At 43.4% G+C, this 27,018-nt stretch overlaps 3 protein-coding genes across 5 annotated transcripts; all 3 read left to right on the top strand.

Annotated features, from left to right (window-relative positions):
- Positions 1-1,035: 1,035 nt before the first annotated feature.
- Positions 1,036-4,202, top strand: aimp2 (aminoacyl tRNA synthetase complex interacting multifunctional protein 2). Of its 2 annotated transcripts, none has more exons than XM_084488607.1 (4): positions 1,036-1,175; positions 1,858-2,076; positions 2,417-2,651; positions 3,250-4,202. In XM_084488607.1, the coding sequence occupies exons 1-4, from the start codon at positions 1,161-1,163 to the stop codon at positions 3,633-3,635; spliced, it is 855 nt and encodes a 284-aa protein (XP_084344733.1). In that variant the 5' UTR covers positions 1,036-1,160; the 3' UTR covers positions 3,636-4,202. The 2 variants fall into 2 exon arrangements, with proteins under 2 accessions (XP_084344733.1, XP_084344732.1); XM_084488606.1 differs by having other exon boundaries at positions 1,036-1,289.
- A 9,519-nt stretch (positions 4,203-13,721) lies between these two features.
- On the top strand, positions 13,722-17,649 carry slc25a19 (solute carrier family 25 member 19). Its single transcript, XM_084488682.1, has 7 exons — positions 13,722-13,811; positions 14,130-14,294; positions 15,192-15,347; positions 16,367-16,537; positions 16,780-16,960; positions 17,215-17,345; positions 17,459-17,649. Exons 2-7 carry the CDS (start codon positions 14,163-14,165, stop codon positions 17,639-17,641), a joined length of 954 nt encoding a protein of 317 aa, XP_084344808.1. The 5' UTR covers positions 13,722-13,811; positions 14,130-14,162; the 3' UTR covers positions 17,642-17,649.
- Positions 17,487-25,514, top strand: mif4gdb (MIF4G domain containing b). 2 transcript variants are annotated; one of them, XM_084488684.1, is made up of 6 exons: positions 17,487-17,589; positions 19,292-19,409; positions 19,604-19,713; positions 20,213-20,368; positions 20,564-20,656; positions 23,976-25,514. In XM_084488684.1, the coding sequence occupies exons 2-6, from the start codon at positions 19,328-19,330 to the stop codon at positions 24,201-24,203; spliced, it is 669 nt and encodes a 222-aa protein (XP_084344810.1). In that variant the 5' UTR covers positions 17,487-17,589; positions 19,292-19,327; the 3' UTR covers positions 24,204-25,514. The 2 variants fall into 2 exon arrangements, with proteins under 2 accessions (XP_084344810.1, XP_084344809.1); XM_084488683.1 differs by lacking the exon at positions 17,487-17,589 and adding an exon at positions 18,324-18,402.
- The last annotated feature ends 1,504 nt before the right edge of the window (positions 25,515-27,018 follow it).

Here is a 27,018-nt window from a genome sequence, read left to right as displayed (position 1 = left end):
TCTTCTGATGAACAAATACGTATGAACAATACAATATGTTGTGTTGTTCTGTATGTTTTATTAAAACTGTTAGTCAGTCATCAAGTGTACGATATGCTCTTATCTAATTGAAAATTAAAGTTAAAACTAAAATTTGATGAGATCCTGTTTGCAGAGGTGGCTTCGTAAGACAAACCCATGGGTCGCTCATAGCACTAATTATTAGCCCAGGCATTGTATGTGTAACGGATGCCAACTAGCCTGGGCTAGCTGGCGGTAGTACGTTGTAAATCCTCACACCCCTAGCCTTAAGAACGCTTCTAGCCGCTGAGTTAGAAGCCTGGGCTTTTAGCTCAGTGGTTAGCGCGTTCAACGCTCATGCCGGTAGTGTTGTAGTTCGAGAGGTGGCAGGATCCAGACCTTCGAGTGGTCGAACCGGCCTCTGCTACATATGTACCAGCCAGGGCATGGGTTGTAGACTATAGTGAAGATAACTCATATTGACCACAGTTGGTGGTTTGACACACATCAAGGAAACACCTACATATCTACCCAATGAGAATGTTGAAGGCTACACAGTGTTTGCCCTGCTATGAGATCTCTGTGAAAAGGGTCCGTGGTCAATGTATGCTATCTTTGCTAGTTCAGTAGTTTAGTTTACTATATGCCCTGGTACATACAAATATAGCAGAGCTGCTTTCCTGCGATTACTCCTCAATGATTAAGTCTACATTTGCATTTGCACGTGCACAGGTTACATAAAAAGCACACGTGAACACACACACGCACACACGCACACACGCACGCAATCGTCACGAGGTGATCGAGTTAAAGATAAGTACTGTGGCGCCCTCTAGCGATATAATTATTCATATGCAGAAATGAGGCACAGAACGGAAATTGTATTGTTTTCACTATTACCATTTTCATAGGAGTAATATTTACAATAGTAATACATTGCATTAACGTGCGCACCAAACCAGAATGTATGACAAATGTTCATACGATTGTATTTATTAACGGATGTGACGTTTTCGTGACGGTTTTTTCGTTCCGGTCCAGGCATGTCCGTGAGTTAGCTGCCGCTGCTGCTGTCTGTCAAGAAACATCACCCAAGCACAGCGTTTGCTGGGATTTTATTTTTAATTGTAGCAATCAGAGGCCGCTAAACATCAGACAACATGTCTATGTACCAGGTAAAGCCCATATATGAGGGTGGAACAAAGGTTGATTTGCCAACGTGCATGTACAAGTTACCCAATGTCCACGAGCAGCGAGCAAGCAGCTGCTCCTCCGAACATGCGCATCAGGTAACCGCACTTACTTAGCACAGATGATAATAGTGATCCACACATCACTCAGTATTCCCAGTTATTTTAACTCGTTTAACTAATAATAGAACCTCCCTGATTGGCAACCGCACATGTAGCCTAGCTTGATAGAAGTCTGGATCAAAGACAAGTAGCCCTGTTGTGGATGATGCAATGTCACCCCATCCTTGGTTTCCACAATGTTCTGGTATTGTTATATGGAAAGGATGATTACGTTTCTTCTACCAACATATTTGATTGTCTGGTGATATGGGCGTTTAACTCTTGGAATGTGTGTGCTTTGCTCTATATAGCGTGCATGTTTGAGTTTGTATTGTACGCAGCATGACAGTATATACAACACAACAAATGTGTCCGTTTTTAATGGAGCTAATGTGTGCTATGTGTTCATTCAAGTCATACTCATGAAATTATCTATTTACAATAAAAACACTAGTGTGCAAAACCATAAATAATTGTGGATATACATATCCCTAACCCCTCGACAAAATAATAATCTCTAACATTATCCCAGTGCTTACACACATTCTCCTCCTCTCCTTCTCAGAATGGCGAGCCGGACTCGGCTGTGAGAGCTCTGGAGGCTCGGCAGGACGAGATCATGAGGAAGCTGTTCGAGTTGAAGGCAGCAGTTGACGGTCTGGCTAAGACCGTGGCCACCCCGGACGCTGACCTGGACCTGACCGTCAGCTGCAGCCTTGCATCCCCCAGCCCCACTGCTTGCACTTTTACAGGCACTGCAGATCTGGACACGCTGCTGGGCAAGGTTGGGAGGGGCTGTGGACAGTGGTTATCTTGCTGTTGCGTTGTTTATATATATTCTCAGACTGGCTTGATCAATATGTGCGTTGTAAAAGAAGAATTTCCATTATATTGCCATTACTGGGCATACTTAACATATATTATCAAATCAATTTAAGCCTCACAATCACGGCAGTGGTTAACTCAGGAAATCCCAGTATAACCGGTTTAAGTCGGAGCACAAATTATCAGGATGTCCCAATAGTCTTTCGGAACAAGTGGAACTTGAGCCCCTATTTTTGAAAATAACAATTATGAGCATGTCCTGATGATGACGACCTCTTCGCCATTTACCTGTGCCACAGGACCTGGGCGCCCTCCGTGACATTGTCATCAACGCCAACCCTGCCCAGCCTCCCCTCACCCTACTGGTGCTCCACGGGCTGTTGTGCCAGCGCTACCGCGTACTCTCCGCTGTCCATGTGCACTCGTCTGTTTCGGGTGTGCCCACCCAGCTGCTGTCCTGCCTGGACGCCCGCCACGCCAACGGCTCCGCCCGCCACCTCTTCCAGCTGGGCTTCACCCTCATATGGAAAGACGGTACGGGAGGAGAGGGGTTGGCTGGGAGAGATTTTGGAGGGAGGGAGAGGTGACAAACTGACTTAGGTTTACCAGGGAGTGAAGCCAATTAACTGTGTTTGCCGTAAATATGGATGGGCTGTACCAAACATGTTGACATGTGTATTACTAAAACCGGTCTGCAATAATGAATAATTATTTGGTCAATAAGAAGAAGCTTATTATTCTAAGTGAATTCTAAATTTCATTGTACATGGAAGTAATCAGGCGTAGGTGGGCATTTTGACTAGGATTAGAACAGGATTGAACCCTGACCCTTTCAGCTGAAAGACACTTGAGCCACTACACTAAGCTATGGGTAAGATTGGATGAAGACCCCTCCCCTCATTGTCCACAGCACTGCCATAATATTTACCAGACTACTATTTAACCAATTTAGGGAATTTATTTAGATACTTGCTTAAGAATGTCTACCAGTAGCAGTGGACATTGGGACTTGACCCCAGAACCTTGTGTCTGGAAGTCAAACACCCCAACCACTGCACTGCCCCCTCTTCTATCTTGGTGTCTCACTGCTCCCCTGTCTTTCTCTTCTCCTCCTCCCCCCACCTACCCACAGTGCCCAAGCTGCAGATGAAGTTCAGTGTGCGCAACATGTGTCCCGTCGAGGGCGAGGCCAATGTGGCGCGCTTCCTCTTCCGCCTGCTCTCCCCCGACCCGAGCGACGCGGGCCTGGCCACGCTGGTGGACAGCTGGGTGGACACGGCCTTCTTCCAGCTAGCCGAGGGCGGGGCCAAGGAGCAGGCGGCTGCACTGCGCTCCCTGAACGCCGCGCTGGGCTACCAGCCCTGGCTAACGGGACCTGAGCTCTCCCTGGCGGACATCGCGTGCTACTGCTGCGCGGTGCGAAACGGTGTGACGGCGGTGGCGGCGCCCACCCACGTCCAGCGCTGGATGAAGGCCTGCGAGAACATGGGCTATTTTAGCCGGGCCAAGCTACAGTAGGAGGCCGCGTCCAATCAGAGAGAAGCTCTGTGAAGATGTGTATCTTGTATCTACTGCTTGTTCTCCCCCTGGTTCTATCAAGGAGAGGGGAGAGAAAGTTGGTATTTGCAATTCACAAATCAAGAGAACCCATGTCCCACTTTCCCTCTCGTTCTTCGTTCCTCTGAATGGCTCTTTGAACGTGGCAGTCGATGCGCTGTTCGGGAAGGTCCTCGTCATCTTGGGTTTTATATCCAGAGGAAGTAAGCATCAGAGGACGGTATGGACAATGGGGGCTTTGGTTATGAATTGGAACAAAAGGGAAAACTTATACTGTTAAACACACACACACACACACACGCACACACACACACACACCTCGTGCCTAATGTGACCCTGCTCAAGATGCTGTGTGTGTAATATATGGGGATGGGTGCAAATACAATTTTTACATTCAATGGTGCAAATGGGATGCAGACCTGACCCACATCATGTGTGCTGTGTGAAGATCTTGACACTTTCTATCCATGTTTTTTTCTTTTCTTTTCTTAAGTCATTAAAACAGTATGGGAAAACCCCTGAACTACAGTTTGTGTTTTTGAAGTGTTGGTTTGAAGAGCTTTTGTCTTTCAGGATTAACATCCCACACGAGTACTCCGAACGGGTAATCCATCTTTCACTTCTATGAGTACATAAAAAGGACTAGCATACTTATTTCTATTTTCAACAAAAGAGAATTTCAGCCTTGCTGCTTGCTTACTTCATTTAGAATGTGTAATTTCAATTGGAATAATTTGCATTTGAAAGGGTAATCGTCAGGAAGTGGTGGGCCAACTTCTATTTAAAGATGGGACCTTTTAGTTTGCTTTGGTGTCCAGGTGTGTAATGTCCACATGTAGAATAAAATGGAGGGCGATGTACTTCCTTTTCAACCCCACCATATGTTTGAGTCATACCAACATCTTTCTGTACCATTAATTTGCACGATGCAAATGAATGGTTTAGAAAAAGATGAAACTAGGATAATCTGCACTGTTTGTGCATGCATGCTCTGTTCACATTTAGAAATTAATGCACAGAGGCTTCTTTTGAAAGAGTCATCAGTAATCTGTTGATGCACTCCCGGCAGTATGTAAAACAGCTGGTCAAGTGATCATGCCCCACTTCTACACTGATTAGATCTGGTTCACATAACCCCTATGACCTAACCCCTCTAACTACTGAATAGCGAATGGGGTTCACGAAAGAAAGAGGAAAAACACACCAGCTAAAAAGATTTTGCGTTTATTTTCTTTAGTGTAGTACAAAAAACGGATTTAGTAACCAAGGGAACTCAAATGAATAAAATCCTAAAATCACATGTAGATAATAAATTTAAAAAATGGGTTCAGAGTAACTTAATGTTTGCCTAATGGGCTACTTATCCTGAAGTCTGATATTGGCCATCTCATTCATTAATTACATACAAAGAAATTATCCATTTAGTTTCAACGTCGATCATTATATAAATTCACCTTTGATGATTAAGCTTTGAGCTCCACTAGACGTTCACGAGCACACGGTGCTGTTGTATCTCAGCAGGTTGATCCTCTCAAAGAAGTCGTCGGTTAGACTGGTGATTCTCTGTGGGGCAGCCAGGTTTGCCTTGTGGCTGAAGAGGCGTTGCACGGGCGCCGCAGAGGGCAGCGTTGTGTTGTACTTGATGAATAGCTGCCTCACTCTGGGGAAGTCCTTTAGGCACTCCAGGCTCTTCCCTGTGCCCTCCAGGTACTTGTGGATCTCCTCCTTGGCACCTAGCTTCTCAGGCCGACCGCGAGGTGTCACGGGCCCGTAGCTGAAGAAGTCGTCTTCGGACTCTGTAGTGGTGTCGTACTCGTGTGCCTCCTCTTCCACGGGGAAGCCGGGGTCCAGCTCAGCCGCCTCCAGCAGGCCGCACATTTCCTCCCTCTCCGAGGGAGGCATCCACCACAGCCGGAACTGGGGCGTGGTCGCCGTGGCGATTTTGGCCTCGGTGCTGGCAAAAATGTTGCAGAACCGCGAGTCAATGGTGGCCACGACGGTGTCGATGACGTCGGCGAAGAAGCGAGCTGCTGCCCGCTGCTCCGTCAGCTTGTTCTTCAGGCTAAGGATGGTGGGGATGACTAGGCCCAGGTAGCACTTCTGCTCAGCCTGGAAAAGCTCCAGGGCAAAGGCCAGCGGCTTGAAGACCACCACGTACTCCTGCAGGAAGGCCATCTCCTTGGCCTGCAGCATGGGCACGCCAAGCCGTTCACTCAAAACCAACCGCTCCCTCTCGGCCAGAGACACCAGCCTCTGCACCATGCAGTACTCAGCGTTCCAGCGGCTAGCGCACGGCACCACCAGGGGCATCTTAGCCACGTCTTCGGCTTTCTCGGATGCCACCTGCAGCTTGTGGCATTTGCTCCAGAAGGCGGAGACCTTGGACATAGTGCTGTAGTGCAGTTGGCACATGGGGCCCTGGGACACCGCCAGCCAGAAGTCCTCCATTACAATCAGGTCCAGGGTGTGCGAGGCGCAGTGGCCTACGTCCGGCAGGAACACCGGCGCGTCCCGATCCTGCTCACCGTCCAGGATGGCACCAATGTTTTCAAAGAACCCCACGTCGTCTTCATCGCCGTCCACCAGGAACTCCTTGAACATGCCGACGAAAGGACTGCCGTTGTCCACCAGTGTGGTCTGAACTTTGCTCTCGATGTTGTACGCACAGTGGATGTCGCGGATCCGGCCTGAGATGGCCTCAACTGTGTTGGGCCCCTCAAGCCGAGCGAAACCCAGGGCAGCGGATTTCCGCTCCAAGGTGACTGAGTCGATCCAGTGACAGGTCATGCCAAAGTAGCTCCTGCTGTCCATTGTCCAGATGTCGCCTGTGGTACACATGTACAGGACGCTGTCGAGTTTGGCCGTCAACGCCGCTCTCATGCTAGAGAACACCAGGTTGACCTTGGTGGACAAGGTCAGCTTGTCCATGGTCAGCTGACCCTCAGTTAAACCCTCCAGCAGTTTCCTGAAGCCAGGCTGCTCCAGCAGATGGAAAGACTGGCAATCCTCCACAATGAAGTTAAATATCAGCTCATCTAATCTCGATTGTGCCTGACTTTTGGAAATAATCTCTGCTTTAAGTTTCTTGAGTTGGAGATGACCGGTAACCTCATCGTTTTGTTCCTTCTTTCGGCACCTCTTTGCTGCAGCATTGACCTTGTCTTCATCACAACCCAAATGTTTCCTCTGAAATAAAATACAAATTACATGTTATCTTTTTTATTTTACACCCACTTTCAAACGAAGTGGGACATCTGACAGAATAAGGCTGTATATATCTAGATAATGAACAATTATTCAGATATTGGTCCACAAAACCACAAGCCACCAAGTTAATTCAATGAAAGTGAAATGACCAAATAACCTAAGGACACATATACAACATTTAGTGCTTCATTCTTTCACCCAAAACAGGTACCTGCCTTTTACCACTGCACAGAGAAGCACAAAGATACAACTTACGTCTAAATGTTTCTTTAGGTTTGACGTTGATGTTTTTGAGGTGGATAAAAGATTAACCTTCGGTAAGCATAAATTACACTGGACGATTACATTTTTCCCTTGATCTGCCTTGTGTGTAAAATGGTGGCTATAACGCCAAGAATGCAGTGCCGTTTTAGTGTCTATGACGGATTCTGTATGATCCGTGTCCATTATATCCGTTTTGGTATTAAAAACTATTTCAAAATGAAACGAAAGTATCGAAATCTGATTTAGTAATCAGAATTACATGTAATGTAACGCAGACGGGAAAGGACTCGAAAGGGGCATGGGACTTGAAAGGGGCATGTCTCTTTTGAGATTTTGAGGGAGGGGACATTGCAATGACTCTACGTGCGCTTGCGCACTGCCAATCTGTGGCCCTTAAATCTTACTGCGCATGTGTACTGGCCACACGTCATTGTCATCATCAAATCAGATCAAATCAAAACTTTATTTACCTATTCAGGTTCCAAATACAAAGAAAAAGGACAACACACTGAGTAAATTAAAAACAAACACGATACCACCGATATTATTGTATTATGTCTTCTTCGTGGCTGGAAAATAAATAGAAACACGAGAGTGACTACCCTCATTGGTACACTTGAGTACAGCCCACCCAATTAAAGCATCACTCTTTCGTGACTACAATTATTAGCCTATTATTGTTTAATATACGTTCTATATATATCGTTCTACAGATCTGGCTTCACAATATAACGATGACCAAAAGGGAACACGTGGTAGAAAGTGTAAAGTGAAATCCAGAAATGAATCACTATTATATGGCCTACAAAAGGGCCTACACAAACAGTCTATCCGCAGACCCTCAGCACGTTACTTATCAATTTCCTATTACATCTAAAAACGAATGGTGTTTAATAAAGCAATTTGTTGGCTGCTTGATCACCGTCACTGCCAAAGTAGAGGGTGTTGGCCAATTAGCCTATGTGTTTATATCCGTATGCAAATGCTCAAACACAGACGCACGCACGCACGTGTAACAGTAACAACAACTAACAAATGTTAGTTTATAGTGAACCTCCCCAAATTTTGACCTGTAACATAGTACATTATTTATTTAGTTCCACTCATAATTTATTATTGGTTCCGATGGGGCGCTAATTGAGATTGCACACGCCAAGACTTCCTCTTGTTGGAAGTTTGGAAAGGGGTTAAGTTGGACTTATGAATCCTACATCATGTAAATTTTGTTACAGCGGTTATCTCATTGTTTATGACATATATATTTTTTTTTTTTCATGGTGTACGAATGTCTACTATAAGTTCCCTGTCCGTAAGTCGGCAAATATGCAAATTAGTCTAATAAGATCCGAAATGAATGAACGTATTTAAGTAGGAGCTAACTGGCTAATTATGCTGTCGTAGGGATGACAGCGTTATTTCCAACTACCCGTGTGTGATATGCCCTGTTTGTCCTATGTTACAGGTATGTGTGTTAATAATATTTAAAGATCTGTCAGTATTTAATTCATAATTATGCATGTATTTTTATTCTTTTAATTTATTATACTTGGTATACACTATACGATCACAGTATTGTCTTCTATTATTTTGTCGCTCTTGTTGGAAGTTTGGAAAGGGGGGATGCCAGCGTATTTCCAACTACCCGTGTCCGTGTGTGATATGCCGTTTGTCCTGTTACAGTTTGGGAAGAAAGAATAAATGCTGCCAGATCCATTCCACGTCTCCTCTGCGTTATCGGTCAACTAGTCATACAAAGAGTTTGAACGTTAATGTAACAGGCTGATCAAAGTCTGTTACACACGCACACGCGCGGTTAAAAAAAATCGACAAATAAATTAGTCACAGCGCAGTCTCTGACGCATCGTCTCTAGTATTGTATCCGGCTTCATTGGACTCCAGTGAGTGATGGGTGAAGGTGAAAATAGTGTGCCTTGACCAACAAACACCAATCAGTCACTTTGCTTGTGAAGCTAATCAGAATATTGTAGGCTATGTATTGCAGCTAATGAAGCTGTATTAAAGCCCATGTTGCAGGTTAACCGGAAGTTTCGATTAATGGGTACATAACGCACTCAAAATATGTATATCATTTGTAACCTACACCACCCTAACACTAACCATAAGTATCAGAGTTCCCGACCTAAGATGTAATACAGTATTCCCCCTATCAAGTATTCAACTGAATGAATGAGGGAGGAGACGATGTACAAAAATAATGCACTTCAATTGAGATGGTCTTTGCTACAAAAGAAAAGTAAAATATATGATAATCACCCCACAAATGGGCACAATCACTTCTATAAAGGTGAGGGAATAGGCCTGTCAGCCGAGAGTAGAGTTACCCAGAGAGAGAGAGCTATACACTATACAACGATAGGGCTATGATGTGCTTAGTCACACAGTAAAGTATATATATCACACAACAGGAATGTTACAAATAATCCACTACAACTTCAACACAAACAGTAGGTTAACATCCCTGCACACAAACTGATCGATAAAAGCCTCAATACCGACAGTAGTGACTTCCGCCAAAACAGACCCACTGCGCTGGACGTGCATATACTACACTACTCTCTACGTTCTCCCCGCCCCGGCTGACTAAGAAAAGAAAAGAAACAAACAAACCTCGCCAAAACAAAACAAGAAAATAAATAAATAAACCACATAAGTTGGAGGTGGTCTTACACAATGATCAGGCATACAGAACTAAACAATTTTAAGTAGGAGAAAAACAGTGGCTACAATCCGCTCCTGGAATTAACAAAAGACCACATTCGTTTGTTAATTATTACTTTCAACAACTATAAAAACAATGATCACCTCACATCAATACATAGCAGCACATACATTTCTCATCTTAATTCATTCATGAATTGACACTTTAATAAACATAACATTTACCTTCATACGATCTTCAATAACCATTCATACTGCGAGCCATCCACTGTTAGAACGCGACAGTTTAAACAAAGACGCTTCCCTTACCTATCTCGTATTAAGTCACCGCCGGCAGAGTTTCCATGCGAACAACCAGCCACTATGTTAGTCGCGCCATCTGATTAAAAAGTGACTGCCAGCCCTATTCTACCTGCGCCACTACTGGTCACCTGATGAGAAAGCATCAGGTGACCTCCCAAACCCAACTATGCCAATTGGAACCAGGTGCATCGCTGGGTTATCCCCCTCCCACCCGTCACACATTCATAAAATCTCAAATTTTTGGTGTTTTTTGTCGTTTTTTGGTAGTAACGGGTGTTTTCATCGCAACTCGGCGATGACGTCATGTTGGGGAGACGTGGTGAAGGTAGCCTCAGCCTAGTACTAGAACTAGGGCGTCTGGGATGAGGAAGAGGTGGCAAGAACCACAAATTACATGTATGATGATGATGGCCTGCAGCTGTATAATTTGGGTTCTGTGGTGTAAAAACCTCCAAACATGTAGTTTTTTTTGTCATAGAAAACTAAAGCGGGGACACTGCCCTTACAGGATTACTGACGAGGGGGGGGGGGGGGGGGGGGGGGTCGAACGGGATTGTTGACGGGGGGGGGGCGGACGGAATTATTGACGGGGTGGGGTGGACGGAATTGTTGACGGGGGAGGGGGGGTGTACGGGTTTGCAGGCGAACGGGATTGTTGACGGGGGGTTCGGATCTTTCAGTCACAGTCAAATCACATTTCCGGGGACAGCCGTAGCCGGGGACAGGTCACTGAAAACGGGGACTGTCCCCGGAAACCGGGGACGTCTGGTCACCCTTAGCAACGCAGCAACGAGCGCTGGAGCTAGTCTATGAACAGCAGTGCACACAATAACAACACTTTTTTTTTTTTTACTGTCAGTGAATAGCACCGAGTGAAAGTCAACGTTTTCTTTATATCTAGTGACAGTGATTATGTTGTTAGTTCAGCAGTTCACCGGCACTTAGTCAGAAGATCTAGAAATAGAAGGCATAATGCTAGCTATGTGCTAACTTGCCAGTCCCACCTGTGAATTCCCTCCCAGATAATCCATAATTAATTCCCCCCCCCGACGCAAACACATTTCCGATTAGTTATCCCACATTTTGATGGTAGCCTACTAGCTCCAGTAACAACATCTTTGCCTTTAAGCCTTTAAGTTTTTTGCCTTTAAGTTAAAAGGTGTTAGTAAATGTTTAAAATGTTTTTGAATGCATTGTGCAGAATGTTTTATTTTCCTATGGCCTGTATTTTATTTTCCTTTGAATATGTACGTTGTTGATATCATAATGTGACCTTTGAATCAGGACCAGGGAACCGTGACCTTTGAACCGGAGGGTTCAATGGTCGGAAGCTGGGAAGTTAATGGAGAGACGAGATGGCGAAAAGAAAGGGTGTGGACGGCTAGTCCAGGCTCGCAATTCTGTGTTCGTCATTACACGTGGCTCTGTCCAGGATATTGGGTTAGAGATAAATTGTTGTTGTTTTCAGTTAGAGAACTACCATATCAATGATCGTGTGATGCGCCGGATTGTGGACGTTCCTCCGAGCTCCGAAGGGGAGTTCGCATCAGCGGAGAAGACAAGGACCTCGCGCCGTTTGGCTTAGATGGAGGCGTGGACCTGTCGAGAGGAGGACTGTGATTTTTCAGTTTGTTTTGCACACACACACACACACACACACACACACACACACACACACACACACACACACACACACACACACACACACACACACACACACACACACACACACACACACACACACACACACACACACACACACACACACACACACACACACACACACACACACACACACACACACACACACACACACACACACACACACACACACACACACACACACACACACACACACACACACACACACACACACACACACACACACACACACACACACACACACACACACACACACACACACACACACACACACACACACACACACACACACACACACACACACACACACACACACACACACACACACACACACACACACACACACACAGCTCCCCTCCACGTGAGGTAAAGGTACATTTTTTGTTTGTTTGCTTGTGGGAGTGAAGCGGCTATTTTGTTTTGAGCCTCCACGTACCCGAGCGTCGACCCAGGCCTGCAACGTATGGTTATATTTTGTGAATGCCGGCCTAGAACGCTTTTGTTATAGTTATACTATCTGGTTTAAGTGTATTATATTCAATCAATGTGATTCCATGTGTGAATAGCAATGAAAAATACTATTGGTCTATGTTCTATTGTATTATTGATGACCATTTAATTTCATCTGTGCTACAGTAAACATTTGATATATTCAGACTAACAAGAATATGTGTGTTTGATTAGAATTTACTCTGCCAGTAATTCTTATTCAGGAGGAACTAGCTGAGAAGGGTACAGGTAATTTAACTCACTACAAACTAATAACTTAAATTGTGCAGATTTCCACACATAGTGTGTGGTCGGTTAAATTGAACTCTGGAGCGTCCCAGGTTGATCAAATGAGATGGTCATGCCCATAGTCAGGGCATTGGGGCGCTACACCTATAACATTACAATATTTCATTTATGCAAGCCAAGACAATCAGTCTATAGCCTACATGACAACACACACTTAACAATTTTGATAAACCGATATGCTATAGTATTCGTAAAGAAACACTGACTTATGAGGCTGCAATGGCAAAGATGTGCATTACAATGCAAACACGACAATAATTGGCATCAATCTGGCGCATTTAGAAGAGCAATCAACTGAATAAATGCCAGGTATATAGTCTATCAGACACGCAATCAGTGAACTTGCAAATGAGAGCCTGCAATATGACCGATCGTGTGACTGACACACAAAGCACATTCGTCCAACCCGGCGGATGCTGACAGCCCACAACGAGCCAAACATCACCACGGCGGGTGTGCCCTCTCTCGCTCTCGCACGCATACACGATCACAGGCTAGGCTGCTTCAGAAGACAGAATCTCTTGGGCGGCGTATCGTAGATATAAAGCTTAGAGACGCTCCGCGCGTGTTATACACTATTCCTCTCCTTTTGTTTCATAGACAGACAATAGACCAAAACCTTTACCAAAAAAACGGAGTTAAAAGCGATCCTGTCTCGGCGGCCTTTCCTGGATTAAAAACAACATAACAGACCAGAAAACAATTACTTTCTCTCCATTGAAACCCATTCATATTTTACGATCTCATAGGTCCCATGGGAAGGGACCTATTCGCCACTCCCTGTCTGCCTTTTCTCGGTCAAGACGGCACCAAATTATAAATTTATGTTACTATTCGACTACATATATGACCCACTTTCAATACAGATTCATGTCTCCACCGGTGAAATGCTCCTTTAAGCACACTATTTAATATGCTAATATGCGGACGCAGCAATAGAGAGAATTTATGAAAAATGGGATACGTCAGGAAAGGATGTCTGCCATTTTAAATTCCACAAGGTGTACACATTATTTAGCGCTTGTTTAGATAACGTATGCTTATAACGTATACTGTAATTTTATTGTAGGATATTATCGGTGGGTTTTATTTTACTTTGAAAGGACATACCCGGAAGTCGTATAAAGGCGTGATGTCAAGTTTGATAGCTTCGTAAACGCACTCGTTTCTCTGATCGACTTTGCTTCTTTTAATAAGGGAGTTTCATTATGGATTGTGTCTAAGGTGAGTTACTTCATGCATGTGCTTCTGGACTATGCTATCTAAATATCAAGACCGTTTTCAGGGTACCCATTTAGCTTTGTCGCGCTTTTTCAAGGTCCGTAACGTTAAACGGTCCACGATTCAACCTTGTGTCAGTCCTCTGTTTACCTAGTTAAATAACTTAGATGTGAACCAAACTATTACACATTACAAACTATCACATCTTCGGACAATAATGGCTTTCCCAATGATGGAGTTAATTTGCTGCAGCATATGAAGATAGCATTACAATGAATTTCGAGCCCCTGGCTGTATGTCTGTATGTATGTCTCACTTTAGGGTTCTTCTCCTAACGTCATCAGTCGTGGAGGCATGGTTGGTTTTGACCCTGGGGCCCCTGGTGTCGTCCTGTCTCCAGAAGAGGCAGCGCTAGCTGGGTCTGGCGCTGGGATGGTCACTCGAGCTCTCATCAACCCGCTGGATGTCGTCAAAATTAGGTTTCAGGTAAATGAAAGGCTTCACTGTTAACGTATTAAACACACATAAACTGATTTCAAAAACATGTCAAGGCGTAATTTATCACTGTTTAAAAAACCAAAGCCAACCTTGACTCTTTTCAATAAAGTTTTTTTTCATCGAATAATGGCCTGCCATCTGAAACTTATAAGGCAATACAAAAGTAATTTATAAACTGCTACATTTCTATGTGAAGAGATATGGACATCATCTGTAAGCGACTAACTGCAAAGACCATAGCCTGTATTTATGATATATGTATGATGATGAGACGACATAACAATAATCTGTACTATATTTAACTGATAATTCAGACAATAGATAGTTATGCCATGACGGAAAAAAAATGAAATTATTTAAAACAAAGCATTTATAACATCTCTTGTTTTAATTCATTGTGTAATACACACAGTATAACACATCACATACTCAATTGCACAGCCTTCATGATCAATCCACATGCATGTCAAATGTAACACTCCATCATCCTACATCTGGGGGACATAAATTATGATATTTGTCCAACTCATAATCCAAAAGTGTTATAATTAATAATAATAACAATAATAATAATAATAATAATAATAATAATAATAATAATAATAGATTGAATTTATATAGCACTTTTCTAGACACTCAAAGACGCTTTTACAGTGAAGGGGGGACCTCACTAACCACCACCAATGTGCAGCACCCACTTGGGTGATGCACGGCAGCCAATCTGCACCAGAACACCACACACCAGCTTGAGGTAGAGAGTGAGGGAATTAATGAATGAGCCAATTATACAGGGGGATGATTAGCGGGGGGGGGGATTAGGGGTTATGAGCATGTTACCTGTTAGCTATTTCACATCATGTGGTTGCCTTTTTTCTCTGCCCACAGCTCCAGATAGAATGTGTGTCTTCCCTGCATCCTGAGGGGAAGTACAGGGGCCTGCTCCAGGCCTCTCGCTGCATCCTGAGAGAGGAAGGCCTCCCGGCTTTCTGGAAAGGACACTTCCCCGCCCAGCTCCTCTCTGTCTGCTTTGGGGCTGTTCAGGTTGTGTGTGTGTGTGTGTGTGTGTGTGTGTGTGTGTGTGTGTGTGTGTGTGTGTGTGTGTGTGTGTGTGTGTGTGTGTGTGTGTGTGTGTGTGTGTGTGTGTGTGTGTGTGTGTGTGTGTGTGTGTGTGTGTGTGTGTGTGTGTGTGTGTGTGTGTGTGTGTGTGTGTGTGTGTGTGTGTGTGTGTGTGTGTGTTATGGGATCCTATAATTTATCCTATCACATGTATATTTACATATGTATATAAACATTTACATTTAGGGCATGTAGCAGATGAGTACATTTGTCAGAAGAAAGAAACAATATATCGCTGTTGGTACAGTAAGGATGTTTGTTGAACCAAGTATAAAGAACAATTGTTAGGTTAACCCATTCCCCATATAAGGTAGCCACGATAAGATGCTACACAATGCTAAGTTATATTTCTAATGACGGAAGGACGTACAACATACAATAAGTGCGTACATTGAGTGCCAGGACGTACAACATACAAGTTGTGACTTTGATGATTGACCTTTGCTTGCGCTTAACGATGGCGGTACCAGGCATCCAGCTGAGGTAGTTGAGCGGAGCGCTCGAGTGGGGTGTGGGGTCTGACCAACGCTTGGAGGTAGGCAGGGGCAGTTCCATTGACCGCCTTGTAGGCCATGTTGAATCTGATTCGAGCTAATACAGGGAGCCAATGGAGGTCACGGAAAAGGGGTCACATGGAAGAATTTTGTTGAGGCGGGAGATGACGATATACAGTATATACAGGGATAGTCTAGTGGTTAGGGTGTAATACTCCCAGCCAAAAGGTTATGTAGGTAGTTCAGTAGGTATCCTCGATCAAGCTGCCTTACCCTTGCCTGTTCAATAATGACATGTATTTAAATCTAATCACGGTAAAATGACAACACCAACATAAGGTGTCTTGCTATAAAATAAGGCACAAATACTAAATAACTTAAATAATCCCAATATACATTTCCTTCATACCCTAGTATTTCTCACAAATACAATTTGTGTATCCCTCGCAGTTTGCAAGCTTTGAGTTTCTCACTGAAGCAGTGCACAAGTCTACGCCGTACGACAGCCAGACGGCAGGGATTCACTTAATCTGTGGCGGTCTGTCGGCCTGCTCTGCCACGCTGGTCTGCCAGCCCCTGGACACCCTGAGGACACGCTTCGCTGCCCAGGGAGAGCCCAAGGTGGGACAGAACCATGATTTGAGTGGGTCAAATAGTGACCATACCCTAAACAATAACATGACCCATATTTGACCCTGATGGTTGTGAAAACCTTTTTTTAAAGTTAGTGGTGTTTCTAGGGTTGGATATTACTACCAATGCCAGTTCATGGGTTTATGCTTTTTAATACTTTTGAATGTAACGGAACCCAGGCCTAGCTGCTATAGGTGCTTACTGCTAAAAACTCCCTCTCATTGACTCAGGTGTACCATAATCTGCGCCATGCCGTGTCCACCATGTATCGCACCAGCGGTCCGCTGTCGTTTTACCGTGGCCTGGCTCCCACATTGGTGGCGGTCTTCCCCTACGCCGGGCTACAGTTCTTCTTCTATAAACTCTTCGGTCAGATTTTGTCGAAAAACTCAGAGGGTGGGAATTCAGGCGGTAAGTAGTGGATAATAAACAGTTTAACAAAATAATCCAAATGATTTATTGCCAGGTTTGCATATTCTAGGATTTTTTAATTCAAGGTGTGTGTGTGTGTGTGTGTGTGTGTGTGTGTGTGTGTGTGTGTGTGTGTGTGTGTGTGTGTGTGTGTGTGTGTGTGTGTGTGTGTGTGTGTGTGTGTGTGTGTGTGTGTGTGTGTGTGTGTGTGTGTGTGTGTGAAGCCTTGTCATAATGAAATTTGTCCATCACAGGGAATTTGAGAAGCCTGCTGTGTGGCAGCGCTGCTGGCGTGCTCAGCAAGACCATCACGTACCCCTTTGACCTCTTCAAGAAGAGACTACAGGTTGGCGGCTTTGAGGAGGCCAGAGTTCAATTTGGACAGGTGAGCATGACGGTTAACTTAAAATGTTATTCATATCTTTTTTTTTACAAATAAAGATGCAATGCGCTTCACTTGAAAATCGCTTCACACTATCTCTTCTTTGATTGGTTCAGATTCGGCATTACCGGGGCTTCATAGACTGTATGGTACAGATAGGCAAAGAGGAAGGCCTCCGCGGGTTCTTCAAAGGCCTGTCGCCCAGCCTCGTGAAGGCTGCCTTCTCCACTGGTTTCACCTTCTTCTGGTACGAGTTGTTCCTCAATGCCATGCAAAACCTCAAGGAGAGGACTCAATAACTTATCCCAAGACACTAGTATCTTATGCTGGTATCTGCACATGTCCCCAGGCATTGGTACAGGAGGAAAAGCAAAGATCGCCCAAAACACGCACAAAGGAACAGTGAACTTTGCTTGAGTTGTTCTATGTTTGCACTGAGGACACCCTCACTCGGGTTTTCAAGGGAGTCAGCTGTATGTTTTTTTATATATATATTTTTTGTGTTTACATATAAACAGGCAACTGCAAGGTGTGGCTTCTTATCGTAGAGCAAATTATATTTATAGCTACTATATTTTACCCAGGTTTTTTGATCATTATTCATTATAAATATACATATTTAGAACCTATCTTGTGTTTTAAGTGCGTCATATATAGAGATATAATCATATCACTTGCCAGAGCCAGTGCACTTTTCACTTTTCAAGACCTTGGCATGCTTTCAATATCGTGGCAAGTGATGTTTGGGTGTTAAATGGGAATTACACAAACACAGAAGTGTTTGTGTAATATTTTGTTCATTTCTATTGCTTGTTTTTTTCTTTAATAATTTTGTGCTGGTGAGGAGCTAATCAAACTACCAATTAGCTCTCAAAAGCTGCGCTTAAACCTCGACGTTTTTATATAATTAACCATTATAATAAACGTTTAATCTGTGTAAATATGCTCATGCGCATGCGCACATGGAAAGAAACCAGGAACTGGTTAACCAGGGCAGATGTGTTCGTTTTTAGACGAGGTTAAATGCCATAAAATATTTAATTGTGTCCCGGCTTGAAATGTGAGTAATCTCTTAATGCTTTTAAGTTCCCCTTCCATTGAGTTATATATGTGGTGTTTCTTAATATACTGATTTTAATGAACTTTTACTTGTATCAAACTAACATTACACTAATGACCAGACGCTAACCAAACGGCAACATAATGGTTCGGTTTTCAAACAGAATGCCAGTGGGAGGAATGGAGAAGATAATACATTTCAATTACATAAAATAACTTTCTGACTCAATGTAAACAACCAATATGATCTGAAGAATTCCAAAGGAGAGTAGTATTACGACTAGCATCGTTAGCCGATAATGCTAACATGAAAACAGTTTCCTAATTAAGTAAACAAATATTGAGTATTTTCGCTGCAACACACATTTAGTATTTACTTAAGTAGATCACCATGGAATATGCATGTTTTCTATATATCAATCTCCTGTATGTGATCATGTATATTATAAGAAGGTTAACGGTCCTGTTCGTTTTCAGATTAGAAATATAGAAGTGAGTGGTGGTTTATATATTCAGCCATAGTACGTGATGAATACCGTGATGTCGGATACAGAGGTTATTGGCAAATACATCTCAAATTACAACAATTCGAAGTCAGGTAAACAGCATTTGCTATAATAAATATACAACACGCCTAGTTAAGCTAACTGTGTGTGTGTGTGTGTGTGTGTGTGTGTGTGTGTGTGTGTGTGTGTGTGTGTGTTATGGGATCCTATAATTTATCCCATCACACGTATATTTACATATGCATACACATTAACATTTAGGCCATGTAGCAGATGACTACATTTGTCAGAAGAAAGAAACAATATATCGCTGTATGAGAGAGTGTAATGGCTTTTCTCGGGGAGATTGTTCATAGGTCTAAAATGCATGAAATTGTTTTATAGCGTGAGATATCTGGATTGTAAGTTGATACCAAAAAAATGGAAATGTCCGCCAAAGAAGACTACAAGATCCAGTCGTTTGACCCAGAAACTCAAAACCTTCTGAAAACAGCTCTCAAAGGTACTGCTATTATTATTAACTATCAGCAACTAAAGTTAAATATATTTACTTGAATACGGAAAATAGTTAACTATTTTAAAATGTATTTCTCTATTTTCTCTTGCCGTTTAGTTTTTATTTAAGAAATCTGAATGGTAAGCTGCTTTGGAAGGAAGTTTCCAAGTGTCTAAATAATAGGATACGTCATTTTTCAGAACCAAATTCAGTGGACCTGGAAAAGGTAGCTGATGTCATCGTGGACCAATCTCTGAAGGACCAGGTGTTCAGTAAAGAGGCGGGCCGCATCTGCTACACCATTGTACAGGTCCATCCTTTAATATGGCAGTAATGGCACCAATAACTTCATGGAACAGAGTAAAAGCTAATATGTTGGACGATGGTTAAAATATTGAATAGTTTTAGAAGATGCTTCTTTTATCTAAAGTGATTGACATTAAATTCAGATACAGGTTATTAAGGAGCAGGTAGGGGGTAAGACACTAAACTCAGATACAGGACATTAAGGTGAAGGTAGGGGTTTAGACACTAAAAATCAAGAATACACGTTATTAAGGAGCAGGTAGGGGTGTTAGACAGTGAATTCAAATGCAGCTTATTAAGGAGAAGGTGCGGGGGTTCGACAGTGAATTCAATGAATACCTTAGTTTGTAATCACCCAATCTCGTTAAAACAGAGTTAGTTTTAAGCACTAGGGCCACATGGCGTTTGAAGAAACCTAAGAAACCACTATGCCTCTTTACACCAAGGACGCTGTTTACCTCCAGACTGACTTGTCTCTCTCCGTCCTCCCTCCGTCTATCCAGGCAGAGGCCAAGCAGAATAACGGCAGCGTGTTTAGGAGACGGTTGCTAACGCGCCTCCAGCAGGAGTTCAAGGTACGAGAGGAGACCAGATCACACTCACTGCAGGAGTGGGTGTGCTATGTCACCTTCATCTGCAACATCTTTGACTACCTCAAGGTACGGGCAATTTTGATAGCGCTATTATATGTTATTATATGTCTTATCTATCTATTCCCTTGGTCTAACCTATTCTTTGTGAACAGCTGAACAACATGCCCATGGTGGCTCTGGTGCATCCTGTGTTGAGACAGTCATGTTGTTCTCCTTGTCTGATAGTGTTGATCTGATAGTGTGTGATCTTGGGTCCTTCAGGTGAACAACATGCCCATGGTGGCTCTGGTACATCCTGTGTACGACTGTCTCCTGAGGCTGGCTCAGCCTGATGCCCTGCTGAACGAGGAGGAGGTCAGTGTGCTTGCTCAGCTTTGGGTGTCGTAGAAGTGGAGTCGGCCTCCTGTTGTCTATATTTGGGAATTCCAGGTTGAGAGATAAAAGTCCTCTCCAAATACCAAATACATATATTTACATTTGGGTACACGCAGATACAGAGTACCGATATGAGTTCTTTATACCATTACAGTTTAAAAACGTATTTTATCTCCATGGTTATGGCCCACAGCAACTTTGTGATAATGCTTTTGTACCGTCGTTATGTATGAGGGTTATAATTAGCGATATTGTATATGAAATGTGCCACACACCGTAGCGTTATATTATAGGTGTCCGGAAATCCTCACCCTCGGATGAGGGTATTAAATAAATCACTGCTCATACGGAGCTTCACCATCCACACACACTGAGGGTTATACTATACAGGTGAAACTCGAAAAATTTGAATATTGTGCAAAAGTTTATTTCAGTAATTCAACTTAAAAGGTGAAACAAATATATTTTATAGACTCATTACATACAAAGTGAGATATTTCAAGCCCTTATTTGTTATACTTTTGATGAAAATGGCTTACAGCTTATAAAAGCCCCATTTTCAAAATCTCAGAAAATGAGAATATTGTGAAAAGGTTCAATATTGTAGGCTCAAAGGTTCACACTCTAATAATTAATCCAAAACACCTGCAAAGGGTTCCTGAGCCTTTAAATGGTCTCTCAGTCTGGTTCTGTAGAATTCACAATCATCGGGAAGACTGCTGACCTGACAGTTGCAGAAAACCATAATTGACACCCTCCACGAGTAGGTAGAGCCTCAAAAGGAAATTGCAAAAGAAGTTGGATGTTCTCAAAGTGCTGAATCAAAGCACATTAATAGAAAATTAAGTGGAAGAAAAAGGTGCACAAGCAGCAGGGATGACCGCAGCCTTAAGAGGATTGTCAGGAAAAGGCCATTCAAAAGTGTGGGGGAGCTTCACAAGGAGTGGACTGAGGCTGGAGGTTCTGCATCAAGAGCCACCACACACAGACGGATCCTGGACATCAAATGTTGTATTCCTCTTGTCAAGCCGCTCCTGAACAACAAACAATGTACAGGATGGAGGTCAACTCTTTGACCATGTGGTGCAGAGACAACAACCTCCTGCTTTGCTGAATGTCAGCAAAACAAAGGAGATTGTGATTGACTTCCGGAAAGGCCACACCGAACACCCACCACTGACCATCAATGGTGCTGCTGTGGAGCGAGTGAGCAGCACCAAATTCCTAGGGGTGCACATCAGTGAGGACCTCTCCTGGACCACCAACTCTGCAGCACTGGCAAAGAAAGCCCAGCGGCGCCTCTACTTCCTCCGCAATCTCAAGAGAGCAAAAGCCCCCATACCCATCCTGAACACATTCTACTGGGGCACCATTGAAAGCATCCTGTCCAGCTGCATCACTGTGTGGGGCGGTAGCTGCACTGTATACAGCAGGAAAGCACTGCAACGCATAGTGAACCCAGCTGGTAAGATCATTGGTGCCCCACTCCCTTCCTTGCAAGACACATACACCACCTGCCTCACCCGGAAAGCCACCTCGATTGTGAGTGACACCAGCCACCCCGCACACAGTCTGTTCAACCTCCTACCCTCTGGAAGAAGGTATAGGAGCGTTGTCCCACCACCAGACTCAGTAATAGCTTCATACACCAAGCTGTCAGGACGCTAAATTCTCTCCCTTAACTCCCCCCAGCCATATCCTCCAGACTGACAGGAAGCTGAACGCCCCCCCCCCCCCCCCCCCCCAAAAAAAACCACTCAGGACTCTGCAACAAACTGTCTCTTGCACTTTTATTACTTTTATTACTTTTAGTATCACCACTTACCAAACAGACTGAAATTGGCCGCTATCTAATATAGTAATAGTAATTCAGTATTTAAAATAAAAATGCATGTGCCCTTTTTTGAATTTGAGCCCCTGCCCCTCAAAGGGTCTCTGCACGGCCCTGTCTTATTTTATTGGCTATCTTTTAGCATTTGTAAATGTTTTACTTGTTTTATGTTTTACTTACTTCGTATTAGATATGTCTTGTCTTATCTGTTGTGCCTGTGCACTTTATCTGTTTCACCGTGGGAGAGTGGGAAATGTCCTCTCGATTCCTTTATATGTTTGACATGTGAAGAAATTGACATTAAAGCTACTTTGACTTTGACTTGATGTCAGAAGCGTCTTACCTGGGCTCGAGAAAAATGTAACTGGTCTGTTGCTCAGTGGTCCAACGTCCTCTTTTCTGATGGTTTTCTGATTCTCATTTGGAAACCAAGGTCCCAGATTCTGGAGGAAGAATGGAGAGGCACACAATCCAAGATGCTTGAAGTCCAGTGTGACGTTTCCACAGTCTGTGTTGATTTGGGAAGCCATGTCATCTGCTGGTGTTGATCCACTGTGCTTTATTAAGTCCAGATTCAACACAGCCGTCTACCAGAGCACTTCATGCTTCCTTCAGCAGACAAGCTTTATGGAAATGCTGACTTCATTTTCCAGCAGGACTTGGCACCTGTCCACACTGCTTAAAGTACCAAAACCTGGTTCAATGACCATGGGATTACTGTGCTTGATTGGCCAGCAAACTCGCCTGACCTTGCCAAGAGAAAGATGAGACATGAGACAGAACCGCTATGGAAGCATCCTGGTCTTCCATAACACCTCAGCAGTGCCACAGGCAGATAGCATCCATGCCACGCCGCATTGAGGTAATTCATGCAAATGGGGACCAAACCAAGCACTGAGTACATATGCAGGATTATACTTTTCAGAGGACTGACATTTCTGTATTTAAAATCCTTTTTTTATTGATTTCCAATTTTCTGAGATTTTGAATTTGGGGTTTTCATAAGCTGTAAGGCATAATCATCAAAAGATAACAAATAAAGGATTGAAATATCTCACTTTATTTTGTAATGAGTCTATACAATATTAGTTTCACCTTTTAAATTGAATTACTGAAATAAATGAACTTTTGCACGATATTGTAATTTTTGCATGTAATAATTTCAGCATGTAAACGCAGTCAGTATCGGGTCAGAGTACTGGTATCGGTGCATCCCTAAAATATGTGATGCATTTACTTGGGCCTTGAGTCTATAAACCCAAAATATTTTTGATTCCTTTAGATAATCTACACTCTGTCCAGTTGTTTTTTTTTTACTTCTTTCTAGTTTTGTAGATTGAGGGGTCTTTTTCCCTCCAAGCTCTTTTTGTGCCCTTAACTGTTGAGACTCAGGAGGACAGTGCTCTGGAGAAAAACAAAAGTCTGCCTGGAGCCCATTCCTGTCTGCTCCTGTGTTCCCTTCCCCAGGTGGACTGCCTGGTATTGCAGCTGCACCGCATCGGGGACCAGCTGGAGCAGGTGAATGGCCAGCGCATGGACGAGCTCTTCTTCATGCTGAGGGACGGCTTCCTGCTGCAGGAGTCCATCGGTTCCATGGCCCGCCTGCTCCTGCTGGAGATTCTTGAGTTCAGGGCGGGTGGCTGGAAACTCAGCAGCACGGCCAACAAGTACTACTACAGCGAGCTGAGCGACTAAGGCACCAGTGGGCCAAGAGTGCCCCATTCAGCCAGCCAATGCTAGGATTGCAGCCACTCTGCGCCACGGCTAATGGAGAGAGAGAGACACACGAGCGGACCAGAGACTTCCGAGCACTTGATGCATTATACGACATTCAAAGCAGAGCGACACAGATGCTGAGAGTAGGATATAGAGAGAAGACTTCTTCCACAGCTTCCATTCCTTTGTCCATGTTGATTGGGACAAAGCTCATTTGATTGACAGCTACTCATTCTGTTAAATCAGATTGTTGGCCGAATTACGAGTGCGGTTGTAATGAGGAAGTGAATCACAATATTTTGGGTATCACATGAAGAGCAAGACATCCAGAGAAAATGCATTTCTTAAAAGCTGGTTCTATCTTGTTGGCAGTCCAGTCTTGGTGAACATTCAGATTGTTTCCTCCTTTGATAATATATTTTGATTAATCTGAAATGGCTTTGATAGACATTCCAGTCAGGTAAATCTGTACGTTTCAGCATCTGCTGTTTTAAAGTCGCAATGTATAAGATTGAGCACCTTACAGTTGGTAGACTTTCTGAATCCAAAAAAACTCAACAATGTTCTATCCACTGGTATTACAACTGTTTTACTCAAACTAGCATAGCTTGAATTGCAATGTGGTGGTGTGGAATGGGTTTTGGGAGTGTCGATAATACGATTTTTAAACAGAGAGGTACGGACCATCAATTTATATATATCAGTTATAGGATTTTACTGACTAGGATTATACTGATTGATAGTGATCTAAATAATGTTGAGCATATGTCTGGGTTACTTTAAGCTACGAGCTAGTTTGTATGTTACACATTGCAGCTTTAATGGTTTATGTTTGGTGGAACCTGTCTTTTAGGTTGCATTGAACTATGATAATTGACTAACAGATGTGCTAGATTGCTTTCCAAAGGAAATCTGTGTGTAGTAAGTTATTACATTTTCCTTGAAACCAGATACCTTTGTTACAATAGCAAATACCTGATCGATTTTTTAATCTTTTTTTTTTAAAGTTATTAATTGTACAGATTTTCTAATCAAATCTAGCCAGATGTCCTTATTAGCATTATTTTGGTTATAGATTATCAGGGTTCATATTTGTCCTTTCTCATCAAAGTGCCAACGTGATCTACACCAATGCAATCAATGCAGACAATTATATTTCTTTAGGTGTCCATAACTTATCAAGATAATACAACAACCCTGTTCAAATAGGTATTAATGTTCTTTTTCTATTTTACTTCATTGGTATTGCTATCAGAACCAATAAAATTATACATTTTATAGGTCCCATGACATGCCACCAGTTGTGGTGTGATTAACCTTTAACAATGAATGAGACAAGTCTTTTGCAGCTGAGTCTACAACTGTTGTCTTTGCTGTACTAAGTGACAGCTTCTTCAACAGTGACTAAAGTGAACAATCAGACCAGTAACCAGCTACATTTGGTTTTAAAACCATTGAAAACAGGGATCACTGTGATAAGTGAAAGATGTTTTATTTAATAAAACATTTCTTTAGGTGTAATTGTGTTTTTGAATTGAATAGAATTTGATGTTGAATTAGAGGATTAGCTTCAGTCAAAAGCAATATTCAGCATTGTAAAGCCTAGGAAAGCCTATAAAATGTTTACAATAATACCTTGGCGTTAACGCATGGTGGACACAAGTTGATCTGTCGTTAAAGGTCCCGCACACACATAATATGAATGCCTTCGGCAGAATTCAAATGAGCCATTTTAATCTAGATTAACTCCAAGATTACAGTGAGATTAATCTAGATTTAAAAAAAAAATCTATGCCCACCACTCGCGTTAACGTGCTGCGTTAACGCGAGACTCTAATCGGGCGATAAAAAAAATATCGCCGTTAATCTATTCTCAAAGTTGAACTAACCATAAGCTGAGTTTAATAAAATATACTGTCCATAATAGCTCCATATGCTGGAGACAATGTAGCAATGATAATAGAAACAACTTGGGTGAGCTGCCCGCCTTGGTACGGTGGTAGGCGGACGCGTGCCCGTACCCGTAGGGGGCGCGCGATTACGGAAAACCGCTTCGCGGCACGGTTCGTTTTTTATTTCGCTTGCTCGTGCCGCCCCCCATGTAATGCCGCCCCGGGCGGCTGCCCGGTTCTCCCGTGCCTAAAACCGCCACTGCGTACCAGCCGTCTGCCGTCAACGCCACCGCCACCCCGGCTGCCGCGACAAGCACCGGAGACGAGCGTCCCGTGGACCTGTAGCGAGAACGCGTCCCGGCGCCGTTATAGTTTCCCGCGTTTGAGCTGCGCGAGGAGGTGCCGGCGAAACAAAGCACACAATACTATGTCGGCGAAACAAAGCACACTATGTCGGCGAAACAAAGCACACAATACTATGTCGGCGAAACAAAGCACACAATACCCATGCTCAGAATGCCACATCATATATGTCGGCGAAACAAAGCACACAATACTTACTCGACTCAAACAACATTTATATAACATACACATAGGTACATCCGACATTAGACTGGTCGAACATTTCCAAACACACCCCATTACCTCATTATTCATAACTGGGCTGGAGATGAAGGCGTGCTGGTCGGACAGACAGAGGAAGGCGGCGGAGCATAGATGGATAGCCAAACTAAAAACACTTACCCCCTTGGGCCTGAACATCAGGGAGTAGGGACCGCGCCGGGCCGCTGCTCTCCTTGGGGCTCCCTGCATGGCACCGGGTCCAGTGTGTGTTTTAAAATGTTGCATGTTTTTATTATTGTGTGTTCTTTTTTTACCATGATTTTATTTAGGCCTCCAGT

The sequence above is a fragment of the Micromesistius poutassou genome (genome assembly GCF_964030765.1).
Source record: "Micromesistius poutassou genome assembly, chromosome: 1".
NCBI classification, from domain to species: Eukaryota; Metazoa; Chordata; class Actinopteri; order Gadiformes; family Gadidae; genus Micromesistius; species Micromesistius poutassou.
This window is presented reverse-complemented; position numbering and strand designations above follow the sequence as displayed.